Source organism: Homarus americanus, unplaced genomic scaffold, assembly GCF_018991925.1.
Source record: "Homarus americanus isolate GMGI-L3 unplaced genomic scaffold, GMGI_Hamer_2.0 scaffold25827, whole genome shotgun sequence".
NCBI classification, from domain to species: Eukaryota; Metazoa; Arthropoda; class Malacostraca; order Decapoda; family Nephropidae; genus Homarus; species Homarus americanus.
The window spans coordinates 10,860,431-10,883,419 of NW_024738300.1; the positions used below are offsets into that span (position 1 = coordinate 10,860,431).

The 22,989-nt window shown below is 41.0% G+C and overlaps 2 protein-coding genes across 4 annotated transcripts in view; both read left to right on the top strand.

The window, feature by feature from the left end:
* The window catches only part of LOC121873859, a 31,331-nt gene extending 20,487 nt beyond the window's left edge, over positions 1-10,844 (top strand). For all 3 annotated transcript variants that reach the window (XM_042377666.1, XM_042377668.1, XM_042377667.1), the window contains 11 exons: positions 237-430; positions 585-642; positions 2,085-2,232; positions 2,767-2,864; positions 3,484-3,582; positions 4,003-4,087; positions 4,664-4,760; positions 5,355-5,524; positions 6,845-7,002; positions 7,852-7,963; positions 9,011-10,844. In XM_042377666.1, the coding sequence (XP_042233600.1) occupies positions 237-430; positions 585-642; positions 2,085-2,232; positions 2,767-2,864; positions 3,484-3,582; positions 4,003-4,087; positions 4,664-4,760; positions 5,355-5,524; positions 6,845-7,002; positions 7,852-7,963; positions 9,011-10,429 (2,638 nt within the window). In that variant the 3' untranslated portion in view covers positions 10,430-10,844. The remainder of the gene's footprint in view (positions 1-236; positions 431-584; positions 643-2,084; positions 2,233-2,766; positions 2,865-3,483; positions 3,583-4,002; positions 4,088-4,663; positions 4,761-5,354; positions 5,525-6,844; positions 7,003-7,851; positions 7,964-9,010) is intronic.
* Positions 10,845-13,041: 2,197 nt separating this feature from the next.
* LOC121873860 (protein O-linked-mannose beta-1,2-N-acetylglucosaminyltransferase 1-like) lies at positions 13,042-21,730 on the top strand. Its single transcript, XM_042377669.1, has 16 exons — positions 13,042-13,076; positions 15,146-15,337; positions 15,570-15,763; positions 16,178-16,305; positions 16,530-16,623; positions 16,987-17,215; positions 17,350-17,480; positions 17,822-17,892; positions 18,518-18,623; positions 18,892-19,049; positions 19,203-19,401; positions 19,584-19,774; positions 20,027-20,141; positions 20,582-20,653; positions 21,043-21,152; positions 21,478-21,730. Exons 2-16 carry the CDS (start codon positions 15,148-15,150, stop codon positions 21,632-21,634), a joined length of 2,145 nt encoding a protein of 714 aa, XP_042233603.1. The 5' UTR covers positions 13,042-13,076; positions 15,146-15,147; the 3' UTR covers positions 21,635-21,730.
* Positions 21,731-22,989: the final 1,259 nt, after the last annotated feature.

The window sequence follows — 22,989 nt, forward strand, 5'->3', positions numbered from 1 at the left end:
GCCCCCTATACTGTCTACTGTACCTTATGTGATAATTGTGAACACATTTTGTTTAAGTGGATGACATTGTAGGTAATTACAGTGTAATGTTTACTGAATATGAATACGTATATAGATTAAAAAAAACTAATTTTGATAGTCAATACAGCAATTTCTCATGGAAAATAATTTGTCGTGGATTTTTTTCCATTCAGCTCGCTAATTTCCTAAATATCATTTTAATTTCCCATGTGCAGGGCTGCTAAGACATACACCATCACCACCACCTGGAACGGGGGAGCCATCGACCATAAGCCCGTGCAGTTGACGCTCTCCCCCAGCAGCGACCAGCAGTACCTGGAGTTGAGTATTGATGCCCCCTTCTTCAACGACCCCCCATCGCCCCCAGGACCTGCAGGACAAGCATTCTATGGACTTTGGAATTATGAAGGTCCGTGATACATGAATTAGCTCAGTATAAGTTGATTGACTATAAGTTAAGGAAATAATGTACTGTTCACTACGAGTTTTGTCTATTATAAATTAATGTATTGGAGTTTTATCTAGTATGTTGCTGACCTCTTCCTTTGTCTCTCCTTGGACAGTGGTGGAGGCGTTCTTCCTTAACGATGACAACCAGTACTTGGAGGTGGAGGTGTGCCCGTGAGTATACTGTACTATACTTGCCAGGGCCTACATGACCTGGCAGAGTACAGAGATATATTATGAAGTTTTATGGGTTCAGAAGTGTTGGTACTATCCTGTTTTTAGGATGGATGTGTGTGTGTGTGTGTGTGTGTGTGTGTGTGTGTGTGTGTGTGTGTGTGGGTGGGTGATGATGTTTATCATTGGCTATGGGCTGAAAAATTTGTATGTCGATCCAACTTGGAACTTCAGAGCTTAAACGTTGAGTAATACGACATTGTGGTTGGCTGGAAAGGTATCCATGTTCTGTACTCACCAGAATTGTTGAGAGGTCAGGTAGGTGTCCCAAGATGGCTTAGTGCTGATTTTTGGGGACCATAGATACATTAATCTTTTTCTGCAACACATTAGGATTAGCTCTCACTTATTTTACCTTAAGTTTAACCTAAGCTAATCATAAGCTTATATACAATACACATGACATCACCTCACAATCACATCACAGTGGCGATGAGTCTGATGGGGATGGGGTCAGGTGATGTGATTGTGAGGTGATGTCATGTGCACTGTATATAATAAGTTTATATAGTGATGAATGTGCCAGTACTGTACTTGTCTGTAACTTTACTTAAGAAGGGGACGGTTGTTGCTGAAACTGTTTGGAATAAACATTTTGTCTGCCGTCGTGGGTTTCTTCTCACATGATCTCTTAAACTTGGATCACTTGTAACCCCTTACAATGCTGTTGTTGTCAGATATTTAGTATGGACAGCTATTACTGACATTGGTATTCATGTTCTCAAGGTCATGGTGTTTTATTAGGATATTCAGGTAGTCTTAAGGTGGGTTGGCAATAGGCAGTGCATCCAGCTGTAAAACATATTTTAAATTGACCTGATGGCAACTTTCATTATCTGGTGTCACTGGATAACAAAGGTTGTAACAAAACAGATCAACCACCTTAACTGATAGTGGTAGAAATGGTAAATTAAAAGAAATATGCCATCAGGTAATCACAATATTATTATGTTTAAAAAATTTCTAAATACAGTACATAGTCATAACTTGAAGCAAGAGGTCACGTTTCTTGACCTCTGGTTACCTCTAAATACCTAAGCAAAATAGTGATGTTCTCCTCAGCCAGGGACATCATACAGTACTGTATTTTGAATTAATTTAATGCCTCCAGTATGAATACAGTAACTAATAAAAATGTAGCCTTGAGATTGAAACATCATAACCTAAGCTTGTGTAATGCCTTTTACACAAATAATGTTTACAATGTTGAGGTTGCAACAACATTTTATGAGTTTATTGTTTGCTTGTACAGTACAAATGTTTGCAATTTTGTCATGAGTACAAAAACATTATATATAGTGTGTGTGTGTGTGTGTCTATATATGTACAGTATTTTAATTGTGTGCTAGAACAGGATGTAACATGTCCCATACTTTTTACAGGTGGGGGCAACACATTGTACTGATGTTGAGTGAACAGAGGGTCACTATCCGTCACTCGTTGCCTCTGGAGGTCACCACCCAGAGGAACCCCACAACCAAATCCTGGACTGGCCTGGCCAAGATTCCCATCACCTATTTACCTCCTACAGTAGGTTGATTCACTACCTCCCTTTATCCCTTTATCAAACTTCTCATACAGTATTGATATTGAAAAGCTGCATATTTGTAACAGCCAGATCTGAGACACTTTTGGTTGAGGTCTTTGTGAGGGAGTGTTATGTTATAAGGGGTGAGGTGCCCAAATGAATGCAATGCTCATTTGCCCGAAGGGTAGTTGGTGCATGACTGGGGTATCCCCAGTCCACTCAGATGTAATTAGGTAGCTAACTCTACAATTTGGTAATGAAGGGAGGCAAGTGAAGTGCCAGCTGCACATACTCTGTATTCTGAAGGCTTAGTATTTATTGTGTTGTATTTACACTGCCCCTAATAGGTCATCAGGTGTCTGAGACCAACTTTCACTAGTGTTGTAGTTACTTGGTGTTTGTGTTGTTGAGCTATCTGATGTTAGTTTTATGATTTATTTTGTGTTTGAAGGAGTGTTCGTATTACAGGAATTACAGCAGGACATTTACCAGTTTGCCAGTTTGTTATTGCACACTAACTAACCTTCATATTGCAGGTGACAAAGTTCAATGCATACGCTATCCATGGATCAGGCAAGGACCGAATGTACGAGAGCCTCTACCCAGCTCCGGAAAATGCATCCAACCCAGACTTGTGTGTATACCAGGCCTCTTAGTGTTGCACATATGGATAGGTAGATAGATAAATTTAGCTTGGCTTGTGCATATGCCAGTCCAAATACCTATCTACTTGTTTCTATATATATGGATAGATAGATATATTTACTTGCACTTGTGTTCTGTATATGGTCCTCCTGATTAACTACTTATTATGTAAAGGGATGGAAAGATAGAAGTAGATTTACCTGTACTGTATCATCCTCCAGGGTAACCACTTGCTGCTACTGGTATGGTAGATTTTTTCTTACTGAGGACTCGTAATTAAAATGTTGATTTCTATCTGTTATAGGCACTTTCTTATTCCTCTGGCAGAATAAAAGATACTGTATATTATAACTGCACATGTCCATAGGTAGAGGTGGGTAGATTTTTTTACAGGATAATTTTTATGGGAAACTAGATTGGCATATTGTTCTTTCATTAAAAAAGATATATTATATATGGGTTAAATATCCTTCTGTCTCAATAAATATAATAATGAAAGGGTAGGACAACATTTAGGTATAGTAATTAAGGTCAAAATTTTTAACTTAAAAAAAAGCATTCCCATCAGAGGATTTTAGGACTGTAGCAACATTTCTTTACCCTTCCAGCCATGCCCTCCAGTACTTCCAGCCAATCAACATGTCAGAACTACTCCCAGACCAACCCAATGCTCCCATGAGTGAACTCTGGGAAGATGCTCTGCAGGGGTGAGTAACACTTACCATGGTGTGAGATACCTTGATGGGGTGATGGTGATAGGTACCATAATGTGAAAGACAGTGTTAGTTGCCATGGTGGAGACAATAATACAGCCATATTCCATCATGGGAGAGATAGAATAAAAATTTATTTATAAATATGGCGCCAATTATGAGGTGCTTGGAAGAGGTGGGTGGAGGGCAGATGTATCCTCAAACTTTCATGCTTTAAATACAGTGACTTATCCCTTGAATATAATGATACTGCACTCAAGGGTTAATCTGAAATTTTTGACCCATCCCTTCCATTTGTTGAATAAGGTGAATTATTCAACATTGGTATGACTCAAGTTAGATGGTGTTTTGAAGGTGCTATATTATGCTTTGCCTTAAACTCATAACGTTGTAACAAAAGGAATATTTTTACAGAGTGTTCCCGTACAATATTACAACAACATGGAACAACTTGCCTGTGCCCAACACTCCAGTCCAGTTTACTCTCCAGGGCTTCCAGGTGTGTATGTGAGAGAATGAGAAAGAGATGAATATCATGCTGGTTTGGTGGTTCTCTAATTCCCATAGATAATCACAGTTCCATTTGGGTTAGTATTGGTTGAGTGATTAACCCTCCAAGGATAGTCAAACCCACTAAATTGTAATTTTCTTGGCTACTAAGCAGTTGAGCTTGGTCTCCTGTGAGCATTCCATGGAACAATTTCCTTAGCACTGAAGAAGGCTGTCATCCAGGAACAAACTGATAATTGCTGGGTAGGAGGGAGCATTGTGCAGTCTAGATCAGAAAGCATTGTGTCAATTAGTAGCTTTATGTGTGATTCTTTTGTGTAGTAGGAAGCGAGAGTGATAAAATAAAAGATAACTTCGGTCATGATGTGGAAGTTGAACATTAGTTTACTATACAACTGGTAAGATACTTAAAAAGGAACCAATAAAAGTGAATGATAGGAGAATTTAGTCATTTTCACTTCAGCCATCGTGAGCTGAAATGGAAAAGACTAAGTTAAGTAGATCCAAGAGTGAGAAAGTGGTTGGAGAATGGGTGCATAGTTACTATCACTTTGTGAGCTTACAGGCTGGAGTGGAGTTGAACGTGACGGCTCCCTTTTACAACGACCCTGCCCCTAATGGTACTGCAGGCCAGCCATTCTATGGTCTGTGGGATTATGAAGGTAAGTCTCTCTCTCTCTCTCTCTCTCTCTCTCTCTCTCTCTCTCTCTCTCTCTTTTACAAAATCCTCACCACAAAATACACTTGTTGACATTATGGCACTTTCACTCATATATAATGATGATATTGTAATGTTACTCACAGTAATAATGGCCATGCACTATAGCCATGGTGTAATAAGGTTGAAAACAATAACAATCCTAATATTTAGATAAAATACCTTACTTTAATTATAGTACAGTGTATGTATTGACCAAACCATTGAAGACATTAAGTTGGTACACACATGAGAAGTCATTATGGTATGGCACGCCAAAAATTCAAAAAATTCTAAATTAGCCTATAATTAATAAATATCATAACTCACACCTATAACATTTACTAGTGCTCTGTCTATCATGTACAGAGCAATTTGACATGATTAAGGTATTTTATGACTCGAGAGAACTAGACTATGTACTGGTATTATGTATTAATGCCCTACTGCATATGAACAAGATGGCTCTTTAAAATACTGTACGTACTTTGACAATTGCAGATGATGAAATTTGAATTTTGTTTTTTGGTGACATGTTGTGAAGAGTTTTTCTATGCAGTGGTGGAGATGTTCTTCCTAAACGACAACGACGAGTACCTGGAGGTGGAGTTGGGACCCTGGGGCGAACACCTTCTGCTTCTCTTAAAGGGAGAAAGGAATACCATCAAGCACTCCCTCCCTCTTGATTTCCTTGTCACAGAGAGAACCATGCCCATTGAAAATAAGCCAGTGAGTATACCCCTATGGAAGGCTGTTTAATGTGCCCCATGGAAGGTGGTTTAACATTCCCCATGAGAGATGGTTTAATGTACCCCATGTGAGTTAGTTTAACATACCCAATGAGAGGTATTGGAAGTAGTTTTATCCCATGGGAGGTAATTTGGTGATGGGTGTACAGTATTACACTTGGTGGGCATCTGTTCATGACATACATTCATTCTTTCTTGAGTCTACTTAACTCTAGGTGTAGCATTTAGTGAGTGAGATTCATGTACACCAAATAGATGTTCCATTACCTGCTTGGCTAAAATTCTAAACACTTAAGAAGCCATATTAACTTGTAGGTGCTCATGAAAATTAGTTCCTACTCTTGCTAAGAGGCTTCAGACTTATATACTAGTTATGCATTCCAGTTCCTGATTAATTAAAGTTGTAAACACAATAGAAACCATATTAAGTAATGGATTTCAGTGGTAGACTTAATATTAATTCTTCTTTGATGCCTTGAGATGTCTATAAATGGTGTGATACCACTTGAAATCTGTGTGTGTGTGTGTGTGTGTATATAGAGTAGACATTTCTGGTAAACCTGTGGACTCAAACATGTTGGGGAAAGGTTTATCACCCCAGTGTCTCTCTCTCTCTCTTAGGGTATATTCAGGAAGAAAAGGAGACAGAAAGATAAAGTTAAAGTTAAAGAGTAAGAGAGAGAGAAAAAAAGAAAGAAAATTTTGAAAAATTTATTAAGCATTACATCTCTCAGTTTCTACAATTAAACTTTTGGAAATTCAGAATAATCTTTGTGGGTAATACTGTTGTATATAATATACTATAGGACTAGCCGTGTGTCTGTCTGTCTGTTCTGGGCAGCCGAAATGGCACAATTGTTTTTCATCAAACTTGGTGAAAAAATCGCAAAAAATTTGTAGAGTGGAGCAAACCTGGTCCTATGTCGATGGTTTCTTTAGGAAGGCATTAATTAACCATTTTATTTACAATGGAAAACGATGCAAGTCTACAGACTTGGCGCACCCTAATTAACCATGCAAGTCTACGGACTTGGCGAACCCTCATTCGCTGTGCGCTGTCACGAGCGTTCATACTTTCACAAGGGCACGAAGGGCCCGTGATCACTTGCATTAAGCTATAAGATATGCTGTAAAAGGGTAACACCTTTGTTCAATATAACTGTTATGGGAATGAATGAGTGAATGAAGGGAGAGGCTGTGTTCACATTTGATTCCATCTGCATTACATCATACAGTAATGGGAAAAGACTTGTAAGGAGGAAGAAGAAGGAATGCTTATTTTATCCTGTTATTTCTTTAGGGTATATGGAAAGGGTCAGCCATGATCCCCCCAGGTTACTTCCCACCCAATGTGACGCGCATGAATGCGTACGCCATCCACGGTGTAGATGATGCCAGGGACTACCAGGCCCTCCATCCCGCCCCCAACAATGACCCAGACTACCCTCAGCCCGACTTGTGAGTTATCTTCCTCACCCTTATCCTGTTTTCTGTCCTTTCCTTCCTCTTCTCCATTCTTTTTATTCCCTTCCTTTAGTCTTCCATTGTTTCTTTTCAGGTCCTTCTCACTCTGTATTTCTCATTGTATTTCTCCTGGTCTATTGTTTCCTCTCTGTCTGTCTGTCTCATATCCACCTCTTCATGTCATTTTGAATAAGCACTATTTTCTATAGCATCACTCTTCCTAAGGGTTGTATGTCAGTACATTAACCTAAGTTAAGCTACTTTATCCTTTACTCAGCTGAAAATCCATAGCTTGGTCCAATTGTTCCCTAATTCAATGTGTTAATTTCTGATTTGCCCTGTTGGGACTTGAATTTTGGAGCAAATAATGAGAAAATTCTTTAATATGAGACAAATCTGATCACTAGGAGATAGACTCCGGTTTAATTTACCTTAAGATTACCCACCCTAATCCAAGCCTAAACTAACCCCCCAGGTGGCAATGTGTTTAATCATCAGGTGAAATAAGCTGGGTTTCTAATCTTCAGGTCATCTTACAAATTAATCCTCATTATAAAGTAAAAAAAAAGATATTGCAGTATGTTGAATATTTCTGATACTTTTTTGTATATCAGGGCTTACAATTTTTAGTCATATTAAAAGATGGTTAGTGTTAGGATGAGCCTTTCTACATTGTGGTGTGTCACTTGTGTAGTACTGTATTGTGTGATATACTCAGTAGTGATCCTTGTCTAGTGTACTTTATACTCAACCTTTTGTAGTTCACTCAGTACTTATCCTTGTGTAATTTACTATGTACTTATTCTTGTGTAGCTTATGCAGTGTTTCTTCCTATGTCCACAGCCACCGACTCAGTCTCTTCAGGGCCATCGACTTTGAGTTCCAATTGTCGAACAACAGTGAATATTCAGATGTGTGGCTGGACGCGATGGCCTCCAGTAGCACCACGATCTCGGTGGGTTCTGGACACAAGGCCCTGCTGGTGGCACTCCTGTCGTTGACGGTGGTGGGGGCAGCATGGTTCGCGGGGAGCTGGTGAGGGGCCCCTCCCCGTGTGGTGGTGGTGATGGTGGTGGTAGTGTAGAGGGAGGCGAATGTTGATGATGAAGATGGTAGGTGGTGGGTGTTATGGTCTGCCTGTGGTTTTTAATCCAACTGTTTTATATGCATCATTGAGACTTGGCTTTGTATTCCATTGAGTATATCTTTTTGCTCTCACACACACACGTACGTACGTTTATGTTCCTTTTCCTTTCTGTAATAAAAGCTTTTATAAAATGACCCACATCCCCCATGTCACTGTATGTAGTAAGGCATTTCTGTCCATTATTTATCGTAAGCAAGCCATTTGGCGGCTTTACTTTTCCAATAAGCCATTATTAAAAAGTCAGTAACTTACAGTAGAGTTTCAGTGATGCAATTATTTGTGTTTATCGTAATTATATGTCTTTTGTGTCTAATAAGTGACAAACCTCAACAGTATTTTAGTTCTAAGCTAGTCTTATAGTTCCTAATTTCTTTTGATATTGATGCTAACAACTAAACCATAGTACTGCCTGATATTACAAGATATTATGTTATATGGCTAAGGTTTGCATGCATATTATCATGGCTAACATAGGTTTGCCTGCACCTTATTGAGGTTAGGGTAGGTTGGATTAGGCTTGCATGAACATTACCAAAGTAGAAGGTACGGGAAACAAATCTAATGTTGCAGGTTCTTGGAAGATATTAATATGTGCAATGTCTCTGTTTTCAGAGTTAACAAGAAGATGATTAACCAACTTCACTAATTCTATAAGTAAACTCATTTACTAACAACAGTGATTCTGGTTATGTATACAACAAATGTGACAAGTATTTTGTGTATCTACCCAATTGATATTGTTGAAATATATGACTGATTAAGATTTACTTATTTTTTCATGTGTGACAAGTTTTGTTAGACTTAATGAAATAGATATATAAAGACACACTATATTATGTTTTGCTGAATGTGCAGCCGGAGTTTGAGACTGAGGCGGCGATGGAAACTGTAACACTTTTGGGGCTAGCTGAAACTACGCCCGAACCAACTCCAACCCCAACAACACCTCCCCAACAAGAGGAGGAACCTGTGAACAAGACTGTATTCAGGCAAGATGCAGCAACAATAAGAAGAAGGCATCGGCCTCAGCCTCAGAGGGTGTTGAGCACTGATATCCGTGGCCAGCGTCGGGATGAGGATCACCTGTCTACACAGACATCTCGTCAAGGACCTCGTCCAGTACCAACACCCCAACGTGTCACGTCCGGTATTGACCAGTTCCAGCGTCGTCGGCTGCAGCAGCCTGGAGTTCAGCCCCCAAGTCAAAGTCTCACAGAGGGCCAACAAATCACACCTCAAAATGAGCAGGAATCTGGTCAGGTGTTCCAGGATAAAAGATTTTCACAACATCAACAAACTGAAATCCCCCAAAAGTTCTCTCAAGGTGATCCACATTTCCAAGAAGAAAGATTCCCGCAGCAGACACCTCAGTTCCAGGATCAAAGGCAGTCTTCTCAAGGGGAATCACCATCCCATGACCAGAGATTCTCACAACAAGCACCGAATTTGCAAAATGAAAGACCCCGTGAAGAGCACCCAGAGATACCCAACCAACATTTCCAGCAACAGGTCCCTGACCGTAGATTCCAGCTACAAGGTCAACAGGCCCCTAACCAAAGAGTCCAACAAGAAGGTCAACAGGTCCCTGACCAAAGATTCCAGCTACAAGGTCAACAGGTCCCTGACCAACGATTCCAGCAACAAGGTCAACAGGTCCAGGACCAGAGATTCCAGCAACAAGGTCAACAGGTCCATGACCAGAGATTCCAGCAACAAGGTCAACAGGTCCAGGACCAGAGATTCCAGCAACAAGGTCAACAGGTCCAGGACCAGAGATTCCAGCAACAAGGTCAACAGGTCCATGATCAGAGATTCCAGCAACAAGGTCAACAGGTCCAGGACCAGAGATTCCAGCAACAAGATCAACAGGTCCAGGACCAGAGATTCCAGCAACAAGGTCAACAGGTCCAGGACCAGAGATTCCAGCAACAAGGTCAACAGGTCATTGATCAGACTGATAGTGTTCTAGGCTCAGAACCAAGTCTAACCACACTTCCAGAGATTGACTTGGAAACAGACACCACTATCCCTGATGTGGAAGCTGCTATGGAAACTTTGGCTGAGCAAACTGCTGCCTTACCACCCCCGCACCCTGTCTGTTTTGAACCAGGCCTGGTGGTTGACCAAAGTCGGTGCTACGTATTCCATGAGTGTGTGCTGGAGGATGGTGTTTGGCAGATGTATTCTTGGAGGTGCCAAAGAGGACATGTGTACGACCCCATCAATGTGGCTTGTGTCCGTGGAAGGTGCCAGAGGCGGCGTAGAGGAAGGTAAAGCCATTGGTCATGTTTATGTCTGCAGAGGTTGAATGATGAGACAGCTGTAATGTGATGATGAGAATTGGATTGAATATTACAGTACAGAGTTTGTATTGAAGACAGTTAAAAAAATTACTCATTAAAGTGCCTGAATTTTTTTGTGTGGGTTGAAGTGCCTGATTTTGTCTCAAAGTGCCTGACTTTATGATTGTATCTTTTTGTGTATGTCTATGTGAGAGTGGAAGCGAGGATGTTTAAAATAGTGTAAAATGTGTGTCAAATACATATTAGAAGGCTTTAATTCACTGTTCTTTATCTTGATAATGATGTCGAAATAATGGAAATAAGAAATACAAGGTAGAGGAACCCTTGTTATTTTTGTTCTTGAGTGAACAGGTTGTTATATGTTACAATAAAAGTGTGATACTGTAGTGTAATTTTATACCCGAAGAGACAACACTGCACTCATATCATTGTTTAATCAGACACATCAACCATGAAGATTGGGATTCATTACCGTAGGGATTCGCCTATACAAGTACAAGTAAGTTTAATACAACCCCCAATCCAGATTCACGTAGCTTAACATAATGGATTTTTCACCAAATTGGTGCTGCAAGAATGTGTCTGAATCACTTCAACTGTGACAAGATTTGAAATTTCTGTAAGAACACTATAAATAAGGCATCTGAGTACAGTATTTTGTAAATTATTCTAAGTTGCCTTGTGCTGATCTCATTAGTAAAGGAAAATCGGTAAGGACTAAGTTTGATGCTTATGAGGTCAAATAAGCCCCAACCTGTATATACTCTTAGACTTAATAGGCCCCATTCCTCATAGGCCAAAGACCTAATAAGCCCAATGCATAATAGGCCCAGTCCACATAGCAGATGCTTGTTTAATTCTTCAATTACTCAGTGCAATTTTCAAGGGAGTCCTCCCTAAAGTAGTTTTTGTGAAAATCCTGTGTAAAATCGGTAAATACTTTAGTGTACCGGTATACGTACTCATATCAGCACATAAAGCAACGTGAGTACAGTATACAATACTGAACAAATTACATTTGTATAGCACACAAATCCTGGTACAGCATACAGTATTTTTTGTTTTGTTTTTGCATTATTTTTGGAGACTGCACCTTCATTAAATGTGCCTCTACCTTCTGACCCCAAGCTTAAGTCCTAATACAGGTAGGTCCTGGTTTTGGTAGATCCTAGTCCTATTAGGTCCCAGTACTCATAAGCCCAAAATTTAGTAGATCCAAGTCTTAATTGGACTCAGTTTTATTAGACTCCAGTTCCAAAAGACCCACGTTCATAGATCCTAACCTAGGCATTAGCAACATTCCTGCCGTTATGTCCTGCAGGGCTCGCTATCAGAGGTTAGTTATTGTTATCTTGATGCTTGAAAAGAAAAGGTCACAATTCGAAATTTACTTGTCTGTCATTACCGGAAAATGTTATATACGTTGTATTCTAATATATCTTGCCAACATTCTGGCGACTAAAAAAAAAAAATCTAAAAATAGCCTCCTACATCATCCAGCACGGCTGTGTTTGTGAGGCGCCTAAGTGTGTGTGTGTACAGTTTTGCTAAATATTAAGTTAACGAATAAATAAAAATACTAGTTACATTTGTCCAGCACTCTAGAGCATTGTCACCATAAATAGTGTTTACACATACACTTACGTCCTTATGGTTTGGTCATCTTTTCCTTGTGTGTACGTGTCAGTGTGTTGCTACTTTTGGGTCTCGTGTTTGTGTGAGGAGGAGAGAGTGTTTTGAATACTTTTTTGTAATGTGTGGTGGTGTGATGAGGCGAAGGAGGAAGTGTGTTGTAATGTGTGGTAAGGTGGCAGAGGACGAAGGCGTGAGTATGCTTATATATATGGTGAGGCGAAGTGTGGTAGTGAGGAAGGCGGAGGGAGTGTTTGTGTAGTAAGTAGGCAGCCAGCAGGACACTGTTAGCACATCGTGAAGAACAAACAAGCTAACACTTAAACAAGACCAGTCGAGGTATTGTAGCGAAGGATGGCAACTGATGTGACTGGGTGTATTATTTTCATATCTTGTAAGTGGTCGTCTGGTGAGCAGCGGTCCCTTATGTCGTTTGAGAGAGGATTATCAGGCATTGAATGTCTGATATTGAGTTGCTTTGGCTGGCTAGTGATACAAGAGCACAAGCCGTGGATATAGTAAACACTGAAATCGACAACAATCTCAGAAGTGCGAATGATGAGAGGAAAGTAAATAATGAATGTACAGTGAATCAATAAGATGTTGACCAGGAAACTGTGGGAATATATTTACTTTTACTGTTATCCTCTTCACCACAGATCGGCTCGTTTGCCGCTTGGGCGATCGGTCACATCTCTGTTACGCACTGTTGGCAAGTACTAGGCATGTACTGGCTCTCTGTCACGCACTGTTGGCAAGTAATGGGCATGCACCAGCTCCTGAATGTACCTGAACCTGCTCCAGTGTTGGTCAAGTCTGGCTTTGAAAGAACTCAAACTCGGTGCCGTCACAACACTTTCTAGCAGATTGTTCCAAGAGTTCACAACTCTCACTCCGAAAAAGTTTGCCCTCACAGTTTTCTGGACTTGCGACTTCTTCAATCTTGAGCTGTGACCCCTTGTGGGGCGAGCGTCCGCCAGCTCCAAGTAAGGACACTCGACTGAGTAGTGCCCCTCGAGATGCTTATACACCTCAATTAGGTTGTGAGGGTTCAAGGAGTGGGTAGGGGTAACTGCAGTGCACTTGTGGCAGTGTGTGTGTTCTACAGAATCCCGCATAATGTCCTGAGCTAACCAATACTAAAGTATCTTTTGTAGCAAATAAACTTAACCTGACCAAATATCCTGAGTCAACTTAATCTAACGAAATCTAAATTAACCCAAATGCCTAGACTTTTCTCACTTAATCCAAGATAACCTAACCAAACGGGGTTAACCAGAACTTGAAGAAACATGATCTGAAGAGGCTTGTTTAGTGTGAAATTGTCTAGTGTGATGTCAGTTCACCTCCGGTATAGACAATGTCGGTATATAGTGTATCTACAGTAGATAGTGTTTATATACAATGTACCTAAACAGTCTAGGTATGCAGTGTACCTAATGTAGGACTACAATATACCTAAACACTGTAGGTATAAATGTACCTAAACAGTGTTGATAAACAGTTTACCTAGACAGTGTAGGTATACGGTGTACCTATAAAGAGTAGGTATAGTGCACCTAGACAGTGTAGGTATGCACTGTACCTAGACTGTAGGTATGCACTGTACCAAGACAGTGTAGGTATGCATTGTACCTAGACAGTGTGGGTATGCACTGTACCTAGACAGTGTAGGTATGTACTGTACCTAGACAGTGTAGGTATGCACTGTACCTAGACAGTGTAGGTATTGCACTGTACCTAGACAGTGTTGGTATGTACTATACCTAGACAGTGTAGGTATGTACTGTACCTAGACAGTGTAGGTATGCATTGTACCTAGACAGTGTAGGTATTGCACTGTACCTAGACAGTGTTGGTATGTACTATACCTAGACAGTGTAGGTATGCATTGTACCTAGACAGTGTAGGTATTGCACTGTACCTAGACAGTGTTGGTATGTACTATACCTAGACAGTGTAGGTATTCCACTGTACCTAGACAGTGTAGGTATGTACTGTACCTAGACAGTGTAGGTATGCACTGTACCTAGACAGTGTAGGTATTGCACTGTACCTAGACAGTGTTGGTATGTACTATACCTAGACAGTGTAGGTATGTACTGTACCTAGACAGTGTAGGTATGCATTGTACCTAGACAGTGTAGGTATTGCACTGTACCTAGACAGTGTTGGTATGTACTATACCTAGACAGTGTAGGTATGTACTATACCTAGATAGTGCTGGTATACAGTCTACCAAGACGGATTTGTTTTCAAGCAGTACAATTACTCCCGTGCTTCACGCACCAGTTCATCTCTATTGCTTCAGGAGGTACCAAGGGTTCCAGTCACCACTCCCTCTTATTCTTAAATAATCGTTGCTAATTAGTGGTGAAGTGGAGGGCGAACGGCGTTCCCTCACTTTTTACCTCTGTGACAGCTTGGCACTTTCAAATATATATATACAGTATATATATTTAACGTGTACAGTAAGTACCGCCCTATTCTTCCTATGACTGGCGAGAAACCGTCAACCTGTGGGCCAGAGACATATAAGGCTACAACTGTTAGCTAGATACCGCAGTGACAATTAGTATATCAGTGTTAAACCCTCTATATGTCCGTCCTTCCGACCATCCCTCCAACCAACCCTCCGACGACTCGCTTCTCCAGACAGATATGGTGTGGTGGCTCGTCTTGGGTTGGTAAACTATAATACTGTACCGTATATTTTTCCTACTACTCTTTGTATGCTGTATTATACATGCTGTTATATACACACTAATTCATACATGCTGTTATATACACACTAATTCATAAATGCTGTTATATACGCACTAATTTACGTTTTTTTCTGTTCTCTTCACTAAGGATGTTCTTAGCAAGGAAGTACAGGGGTGGTTAAAAAGTCCCTGTTCACATTTTATACGTAGAACAAGGTAGATAACCCTATTGTTCATTATTAGAAGTGCACAGGGACTTCTCGATCACGTCTATCCTGTGCTTTTGTGTGTCTTTTTAGCTGGGCCAAAAGCTCGGTAACTCATCAACGTATTCCTGACTTTCTCTCCAGATATGATGACGAGGAGGCGCAGGTTCCCTTTGGCAGAGTGTTCACGGTGTCTTGTATCATCGTCGTCTTCAAGGCCGTGGTGGACGATGTTCAGAGTGACAGTACCACCACCACCACCACCACTAACACCTGTAACCTTTCCAGTGGTGGTGGTGGTAGTCGTGTTGCAGCTGGTGGTGATGGTGACGGCAGGTAGGTAATAGTGGTATGGGTGGTAGTGATGGTGTTAGTGTGAGGAGAGGGAGGGATGAAAGAGGATAGAGAGGATTATTCACCATTTCTATTCACTCACTGTATATAATAATGTCTTCGTCACCCCACAATACACCATCAGTCTTAAAGGGGATTTAAATGCAACAGAGAAAAGTAAGCAATAGAGTATTTATTTATATTTTCTTCTCTTTCTCTCTCTCATTCTCAACAGCAGGAAGAACATTACCACCCCAGCCTCCACGTCAGTCACCACCACCACCACCAGGAGCACCATCATCACCAGCAGGAGGAGGACATTCATCACCATTAACAACCCAGACAGGTGTGGCGGCAGCGTCCGACTACCTGCATATCAGCGTGACGTCATCTGCTCACCTGTTGCTTGTTACTGTCAACTCTGAAGTGGTAGGTTATCTATCTTTCTATCTATCTATCTATCTATCAATCTATCTATCTAAATATTTGTTCTCTGGTAAGGTTCAGTGTCAGAGTTCAAAGGAGGCATGACACACAGACACACACACACACACACACACACACACACACATGGTGAAAATATGAGTAATTAAATCCTGACCTAGAACTTTTGTAAATAGATAATTAGATAAATAAATTACTATTATAAGTTGATTCTGAATACCTCCCTGAGTGACCACTGTATGACCCTGTATGTTTTCGACCACTGCATGACCCTGTATGTTCTTGACCCCTATATGACCCTGTATGTTCTTGACCCCTGTATGACCCTGTATGTTCTTGACACCAAAATACCCCTAACTGACCACCTGTTTGACCCTGTATGTGGCGGTGGTGGTACAGGTAGCGGAGGTGAAGACTTTGAGTGCTGACATAGGCACCAGCAAGGAGAGTTACACCCCGTGGGAGTTGTCCTCTGGCATACACCTCCTAGTGTTACACCCTCAACACGGCAGAGTAATGATGAACAGGTGAGGCAGTGAATAATGATAATTAAATGATAATTGTAATGATAATTGTAAAATGAATAATAATAATAATAATAATAATCATAATAATGGTAACGTTATTGCACGAGGTTTCTTGGTTCGTGTGTGTGTGTGTGTGTGTGTGTGTGTGTGTGTGTGTGTGTGTGTGTGTGTGTGTGTGTGTGTGAGCTAGAGTCTCCGTATTCACCCTGAGTTCCCCCCTACAGGGTATTGACGACGACGCTCTTTGGTTCATCCTACGAGGTACCGAGTATCCTTACCTCCGTCACCCCTGGTCATCTCGTCGTTATATCTATCAAGGTAAGGTTAGGTTAGGTTATGTCTGTTATTGTCTGTAGGTCACTGTTTTTGTCTGTAGGTCACTGTTATTGTCTGTAAGTCACTGTTTTTCTCTAGGTCACTGTTATTGTCTGTAGGTCACTGTTTTTGTCTGTAGGTCACTGTTATTGTCTGTAAGTCACTGTTTTTCTCTAGGTCACTGTTATTGTCTGTAGGTCACTGTTTTTGTCTGTAGGTCACTGTTATTGTCTGTAAGTCACTGTTTTTCTCTAAGTCACTGTTATTGTCTGTAGGTCACTGTTTTTGTCTGTAGGTCACTGTTATTGTCTGTAAGTCACTGTTATAGATCACATTCTCTCTCTCTCACTGTACCAACACCCTTAGAACGACGCGGCCAAGAACCTGACACCACGCTCTAGGACTATGCTGGCCAGGTTCGGTCTCCACACGGTAATATCCCTGGAGGAGCGAGACTCCCTGGCCTGGGTGGGTACTCTCGGGGGGCCGACCTGGGGCGAGGCGAAGACCATGGGCATGCTAGAGGAGTTGCCCTGGGAGACCTTGTGGGCGTCAGGGGTCGTCCTCGACGTGATGGTGCCTCGGACAGTGGAGGGTGAGTGTTGGTGGTGAGGTGAAGTTGTATAGGGTAGAGAGAGTGAGAGAGAGTGAGAGAGTCAAGGGTGTCTAAGTGAGGAAAAAAAATCCACTCCAGAGATCAACAGGTTTTAGCCATAAGTCTTCCCCCAGCAGATAGTTCCTGCATGACAGAGGATGACCCGCGGGAGGCAGCTAGGGCGGCTTTCTGCAGGCTGTATGATGGCTACGGTGACCTGTGTTCCTGCCCTGATCCCGCCCCGCTGACCTACCACGCCCCGGAGGTAGGTCACTTAACATAAAACCCACGAAAAATAGATTTAGATTGATACTTCCCTTGTGGTCATAATAATCACGTTTTTTAGTAAATTTGTCGGATCAACTGGAAATTAGCCCTCCCCCCCTCCTCCAGCTCATTTCACCTGTAAATTAGGTTATGTTATGTAAGGTTAGGTTAGGTTAGCATTAGGGTGGTTAATCATATGGTAAAATTAGCTGGGGGCGAATCTTCAGGTGATTGGATTCTTCTTTAGTTTACCCTGATTTATATCAACATAGTATTAATGATCGTCAAAGTTAAGAACATTTACAGGAATTCATCTACTCATGAAAGCGTCATCCACAGCTGGAGGACAGCGCCATCCTGGACGTGCCTCTCTTGTTGTTGGCCGGTAACCGCCCCACTTACCTCTACAGGTAATAAAGGTCTTGTGTCTATATACCAAGTAAACAACATACGCTGCCTTAATGTTACTTTTATTCATTAGCTTCTCATGACAACCTGTTTTGTCATCATGCATGGCGAACGTTGGGGAACGGCGTTTCCTCACCTTTTTCCTCTCTGATAGATTAGCACTTTCGAACATTTTTTGTACAATGTATCAGTTCCGTTCTAATCTTCAATGCAAAGGTTGCTCCCCCCCCCCTCCCAATCCCCTTCCTATCACCAGTAAGGCGTCGTCAACCTATGGGCAAGAGACAAACAGGCTTACAACTGCCAACTAGATACCGTAGTGGTCAATTTATAGTAGAAGACATGATTAAATTTTTCTTCTGATACGTTCAGACAAATGTAAGACGAATTTCATCTATGAGACGTTTGGTGCATTTTACCCATAACTGAGATATCGGCCCCAGAACTTTTGTTCAATTGCTAACATACACACCAGGTCCTTTTCGCATTCGGTCTCTGTTAACGCTGTTTCTTCCCACTTTATATTATGACGTCTTTCGACGAATAATAAACTGTCATCGTTAATAATTACAGGTACTTCTCTTGGCCAATCATAAACTGGTGACGTTATCATGAATGGTGTTACAGGAGCCTGCTGACGTTGTTGAGGCAGCCTGGAGGGTCGCTGGAGAGGATCTTGGTGCTGGTGGATGGCTACCACCCGGAGGTGACAAGCCTGCTAGACTTACTGCAGGTGAGAGTGCGAGTTGCAAGTCAAATGGACCCCTGTATTAGTAGATCCTAATTAGGGCTAGTTACGATTAGGAATGAGGTCCAATCCTAATGGTTAGATTAGACTTGGTAGAAGTTTATTAGGATTATGTCCAATTAGGGGAAGGCCCTATTAGATTTAGGGCCCATTTGACCAGTCACTATGAGAAAAATAAAAAGAGAAATGGATAAATGCATAGAAATGGTGACTCCCTCAAGACCCTGCCCCTCACCACCCAGGTCTCCCGCAGGTGCAGTACCAGGAGCGATCATCCGTGGGTGTGACTATTGGAGCCAAGATCTCCGACCAGTACCGTCACGGCCTCACCCTCATATTCAATCGCTTTCCCAATGCTTCCAAGGCCATACTTCTGGAGGAGGACCTGCTCGCCTCCCCAGACTTCTTTAGGTAAGTCGTCGAGAAGTTCCGAATTATGATGGGTGTTGATAGTATGTGAACACCGGTTACTATTGCTCCCAGGACAGCTTTTACTACCACTACTGAACTGCAATTTGTTACTACTTCTGATGTTATTACAACTACTACTTGCCTCTTCCCCAGCTATTTCAACCAGACGGGGTGGCTGCTGGAGGCTGACCCATCCTTGGGTTGTGTGAGTGGGTGGAATGACCTGGGCAGCCTACATGTGGCCCGTGACCCTCGCCTGCTGCGTCGTGTGGAGGTGTTCACTGGTCTAGGCTGGATGGTCAGTGCTGCCACCGCCTCCCAACTCTTGCACATGTGGCCATCCCATGACAAGGTGACTCATGCAAGGGTTCTCTCTCTTTTATTTAGTCTAATTAGAGATTAAATCCTTCAGGACTTAGATACAGATTGTATCAGAGTGTAGTTAATTGCTGTTGCTCTTGAACAAAACTATATCACCAATGTAACACCACTATAATTGTATCAACACTGTATATGTTTCACCACTGTTTCCAGGACCACGATTGGGACATATGGATGCGGTTGCCTGGGGTGCTGGGAGGGAGGGAGTGCGTGGTTCCTGACGTGAGCCGCACCTTCCACATTGGAATCATGGGGTCACACGCCTCCATTCTCCTCCATGCTGCCTTTTTCGCCGCCAAGCCCGTGCCTGTCTCCACCCACGTGCACCTCCTCCACGTTGACAGGTGAGGTGTGTGTGTGAGAGAGAGAGAGAGAGAGAGAGAGAGAGAGAGAGAGAGACTATGAGTGTGTGTGTGTGTGTATTAATAATGTACTCGTGTGTATGTATGTGTATTTGTTAAATGTATACACATAAATATTCTGTACGATGTTATAAAGTATACAACTTTACATACTGTAGATAACTATCAAGGATTTTGTTAAGTGGGATTCTGTCCAGTGAGATTTTGGTACAATGGAATCTTATGTTCCTCCAGGATAACGAGGATGGAGTACGAGGAGGACTTGTACAGGGTGCTAGAGGAGGACCCCCTCATTCTCAAGTCACAGCTGCACCCCTGCCATCCTCAGTATCTCCCACGTAACCTTACCGTCAGTAGCTCACACCTCTGTGACCCATTGTTACTGCTACTAGTGATGTAATAATAATAATACTAATATAATAATAATACAAAATTAATATCTATTATTAGTATTACTATTATTGTCATTATTGTTATTATTATTAATCTACTGTAATTCTAATATGAAAGGATGCAGAGTCTAAAAAATAAAGCTGTGAATGGGTACTTGAATTTAGTTGGGGAAGCAAAGGCAGTTAAGTACAATATCCTATTATTCAGTGTGCTATATCCGCACTGCCCCTAGAGGGACACCAGACCAATGAGACCTATATTAATTCATAATTGCGTGTAATAATTGCCAGTAAATAACAAAGAAAGAACGTTTTGCTGATTAAAACTTAACTGGAGGCAAAATATGTTGTAGAGTAGTAATTATGAATAGTGTACAAAAGAGTAGTTTCCCCACAGGAGCGTCCGGTAATGGTGTTCATAGAGATGAGCTCCCAAGATGACTACTATGCCTGGCAGTTCTTCGCCAGGGTGAGTAAATATACACTCTTGTTTGTGGGTGAATCATTTGTTGTTGTTGATGAGTTCCTAGTTCATGGGTCAGCCGCTAATATATGGTTAGTGCTGTGCCTAAGACCTAGCCTCTCTCTTTAGTGACTTAAATATCCCCAAGTGACCTTTGATCGTGGAGATGAAGAACTTAGTGCTATTGGAACACTTATAGGTTCAATCTTGTTGCAGTAAGACTTTTGTAGCATATGAATTTGACTTTGGTTCTGTTGGGATAAATTACCTCAAACCAACTTGAATTTTCCTACCAAGTATTAAACCTCAGACCCCAGTTGGTTCTTGCTAGCGGCTGCGAAACTACCACAACACCTCTCTTCCTTTCCATGTGATCATTGACCTCTTCTCTACAGTGCCTAGGGATGTGGGACCTGGACACTCGGAGTCACCACCGAGGGCTCTTTCGGTTCTTCTTCTACGAGACGGAGGTGTTTGTGGTAGGTTACCCCTTCAGCGACTACAGGTGAGTGATTTCACCCCCTCCCTCCCCCTCCACACCTTACCCCTTAACACTGTAAAATCTTCGCCTGTGTGAGCCTACTGTGCGCTGAATGGTCTTTGCTCACCAGGATGTCAGCTAGGTTTCACCCCATTACTTGTTAAGATAAATTTGAGTTACACTATATTAAATGAGCTGTTTTGGTAATGTTGTCATGTTGACTTTGAATATAGGCTAGCTTGTTTTTTCTCATCATTTTAAAAGTACTTGGAAAATGTACGTTTGATAAATGTTCAGAATGTGTGTGAATGTGTGTGTATGTGTGTTGACTTGACGTTCCCCTCTGCAGTTACCTGAAGCCTCCCTGGGCGAGTCTGTTGGCCGTGAACACCAGCAAAGATCTGGATGCCCTCAATCTGATAAACTTTACAAATCGCGTCCGCTTCAGGAGGCCGGAGCTGGAGCGCCTTGTACCCTACCACGACATTCCTGTACCTCACTTTTAAAACCCAATATTACATTTACCTTAAGGACATGTTTTAACCACTCATCGGGTGTTACTGACGATATTTAGGTGGGTATTTATAAACACTACTTCCAAACACGCTGATTTAGTAAACCTTACCCTAAACAAAGAGTTGAGAGTCCTAAGCCTAACTGAAAATGTAAAATTCATTTTTTTCTTTTATACGGAGATTAGCCCACCCGGGCACAGGTTACTGACCCACATCGCGGCCTGGGGGGCGAAAATGTAATAATAATAATAATAATAATAACAATAATAATAATAATAATAATATTATTATTATTAATAATAACAATAATAATAATAATAATAATAATAATAATAATTCATAGTAAATAAAATTTATAATACAAAATACTAAATTGAAAATAAAATAATAAAGATAATTATAATAACAACACTGAAAAAAATAATAAAGAACCATAAATAAATACAAAATTAAAAAAAAAGATCAAAAGTGAGAAATAATATATGTATGTTGTGTAGTCAATAGTATAGAAACAATTGAGACTGCAAGTGTGTAAATGAGGCAGCAAGTCAGATGAGCAACCTGGGACTTGGTCACAATTTTCTCGATGCCTCTGGCAGCAGGGTCTGGTCTGCCATTAGACGATACATTGTCTTCCCAGGCGGTAGTACCTCCCTGTTCGGTAGCTAACTACTACCTGTTATACGTAGCTAAAACACAACAAACAATGCCCAATTTAAGCATTAAAATTAGATTCTTAAGTAGATACGTTCATTTAGTACCAGTAAGGAGACAAAATTTCCAGTAGATTTGTTTGCACGGGTATATTATATTTACGAATCATTCACACACACACGGGCTCCAGTAAATAAGTATTGTGCCAAGTTTGAACCAATAAATCGTTTAATAAGTATCTTATTTCCAAAATTGTTCTTATTTTTTTCTTCATATTCTGTTGTGTATGTTATTTTTTTAAATCACGGAAAATTGGAAAAATAATCACAAATTCGCCATAAAAATTCGAAAAGTTCCTCCAGTCTTGGTAGGTCCCCTTAAGATTTCAGGAAAAATCTTAGTTGACTTCACACATTAACATTTCAATTAGACTTCATAATTATATTTGTTTTAATTTTAATATATTCTTATTGTAGAACTGTAAAACAAAATAAAGTAGAGATAGATAAATTGATATATTTGTTGGACCAAGCGGTTGTACACCATTTCCTCACTAACCTCCAATATGATCATTATTCGACATCAAACATCTAAATATTAGTTAAAAAGGAATACCACAGAAATTTTTATCACAAACTACTGATATGGAGAAAAGAATATTTAATAATTAAACAAAATAAAATGTTTCCCGT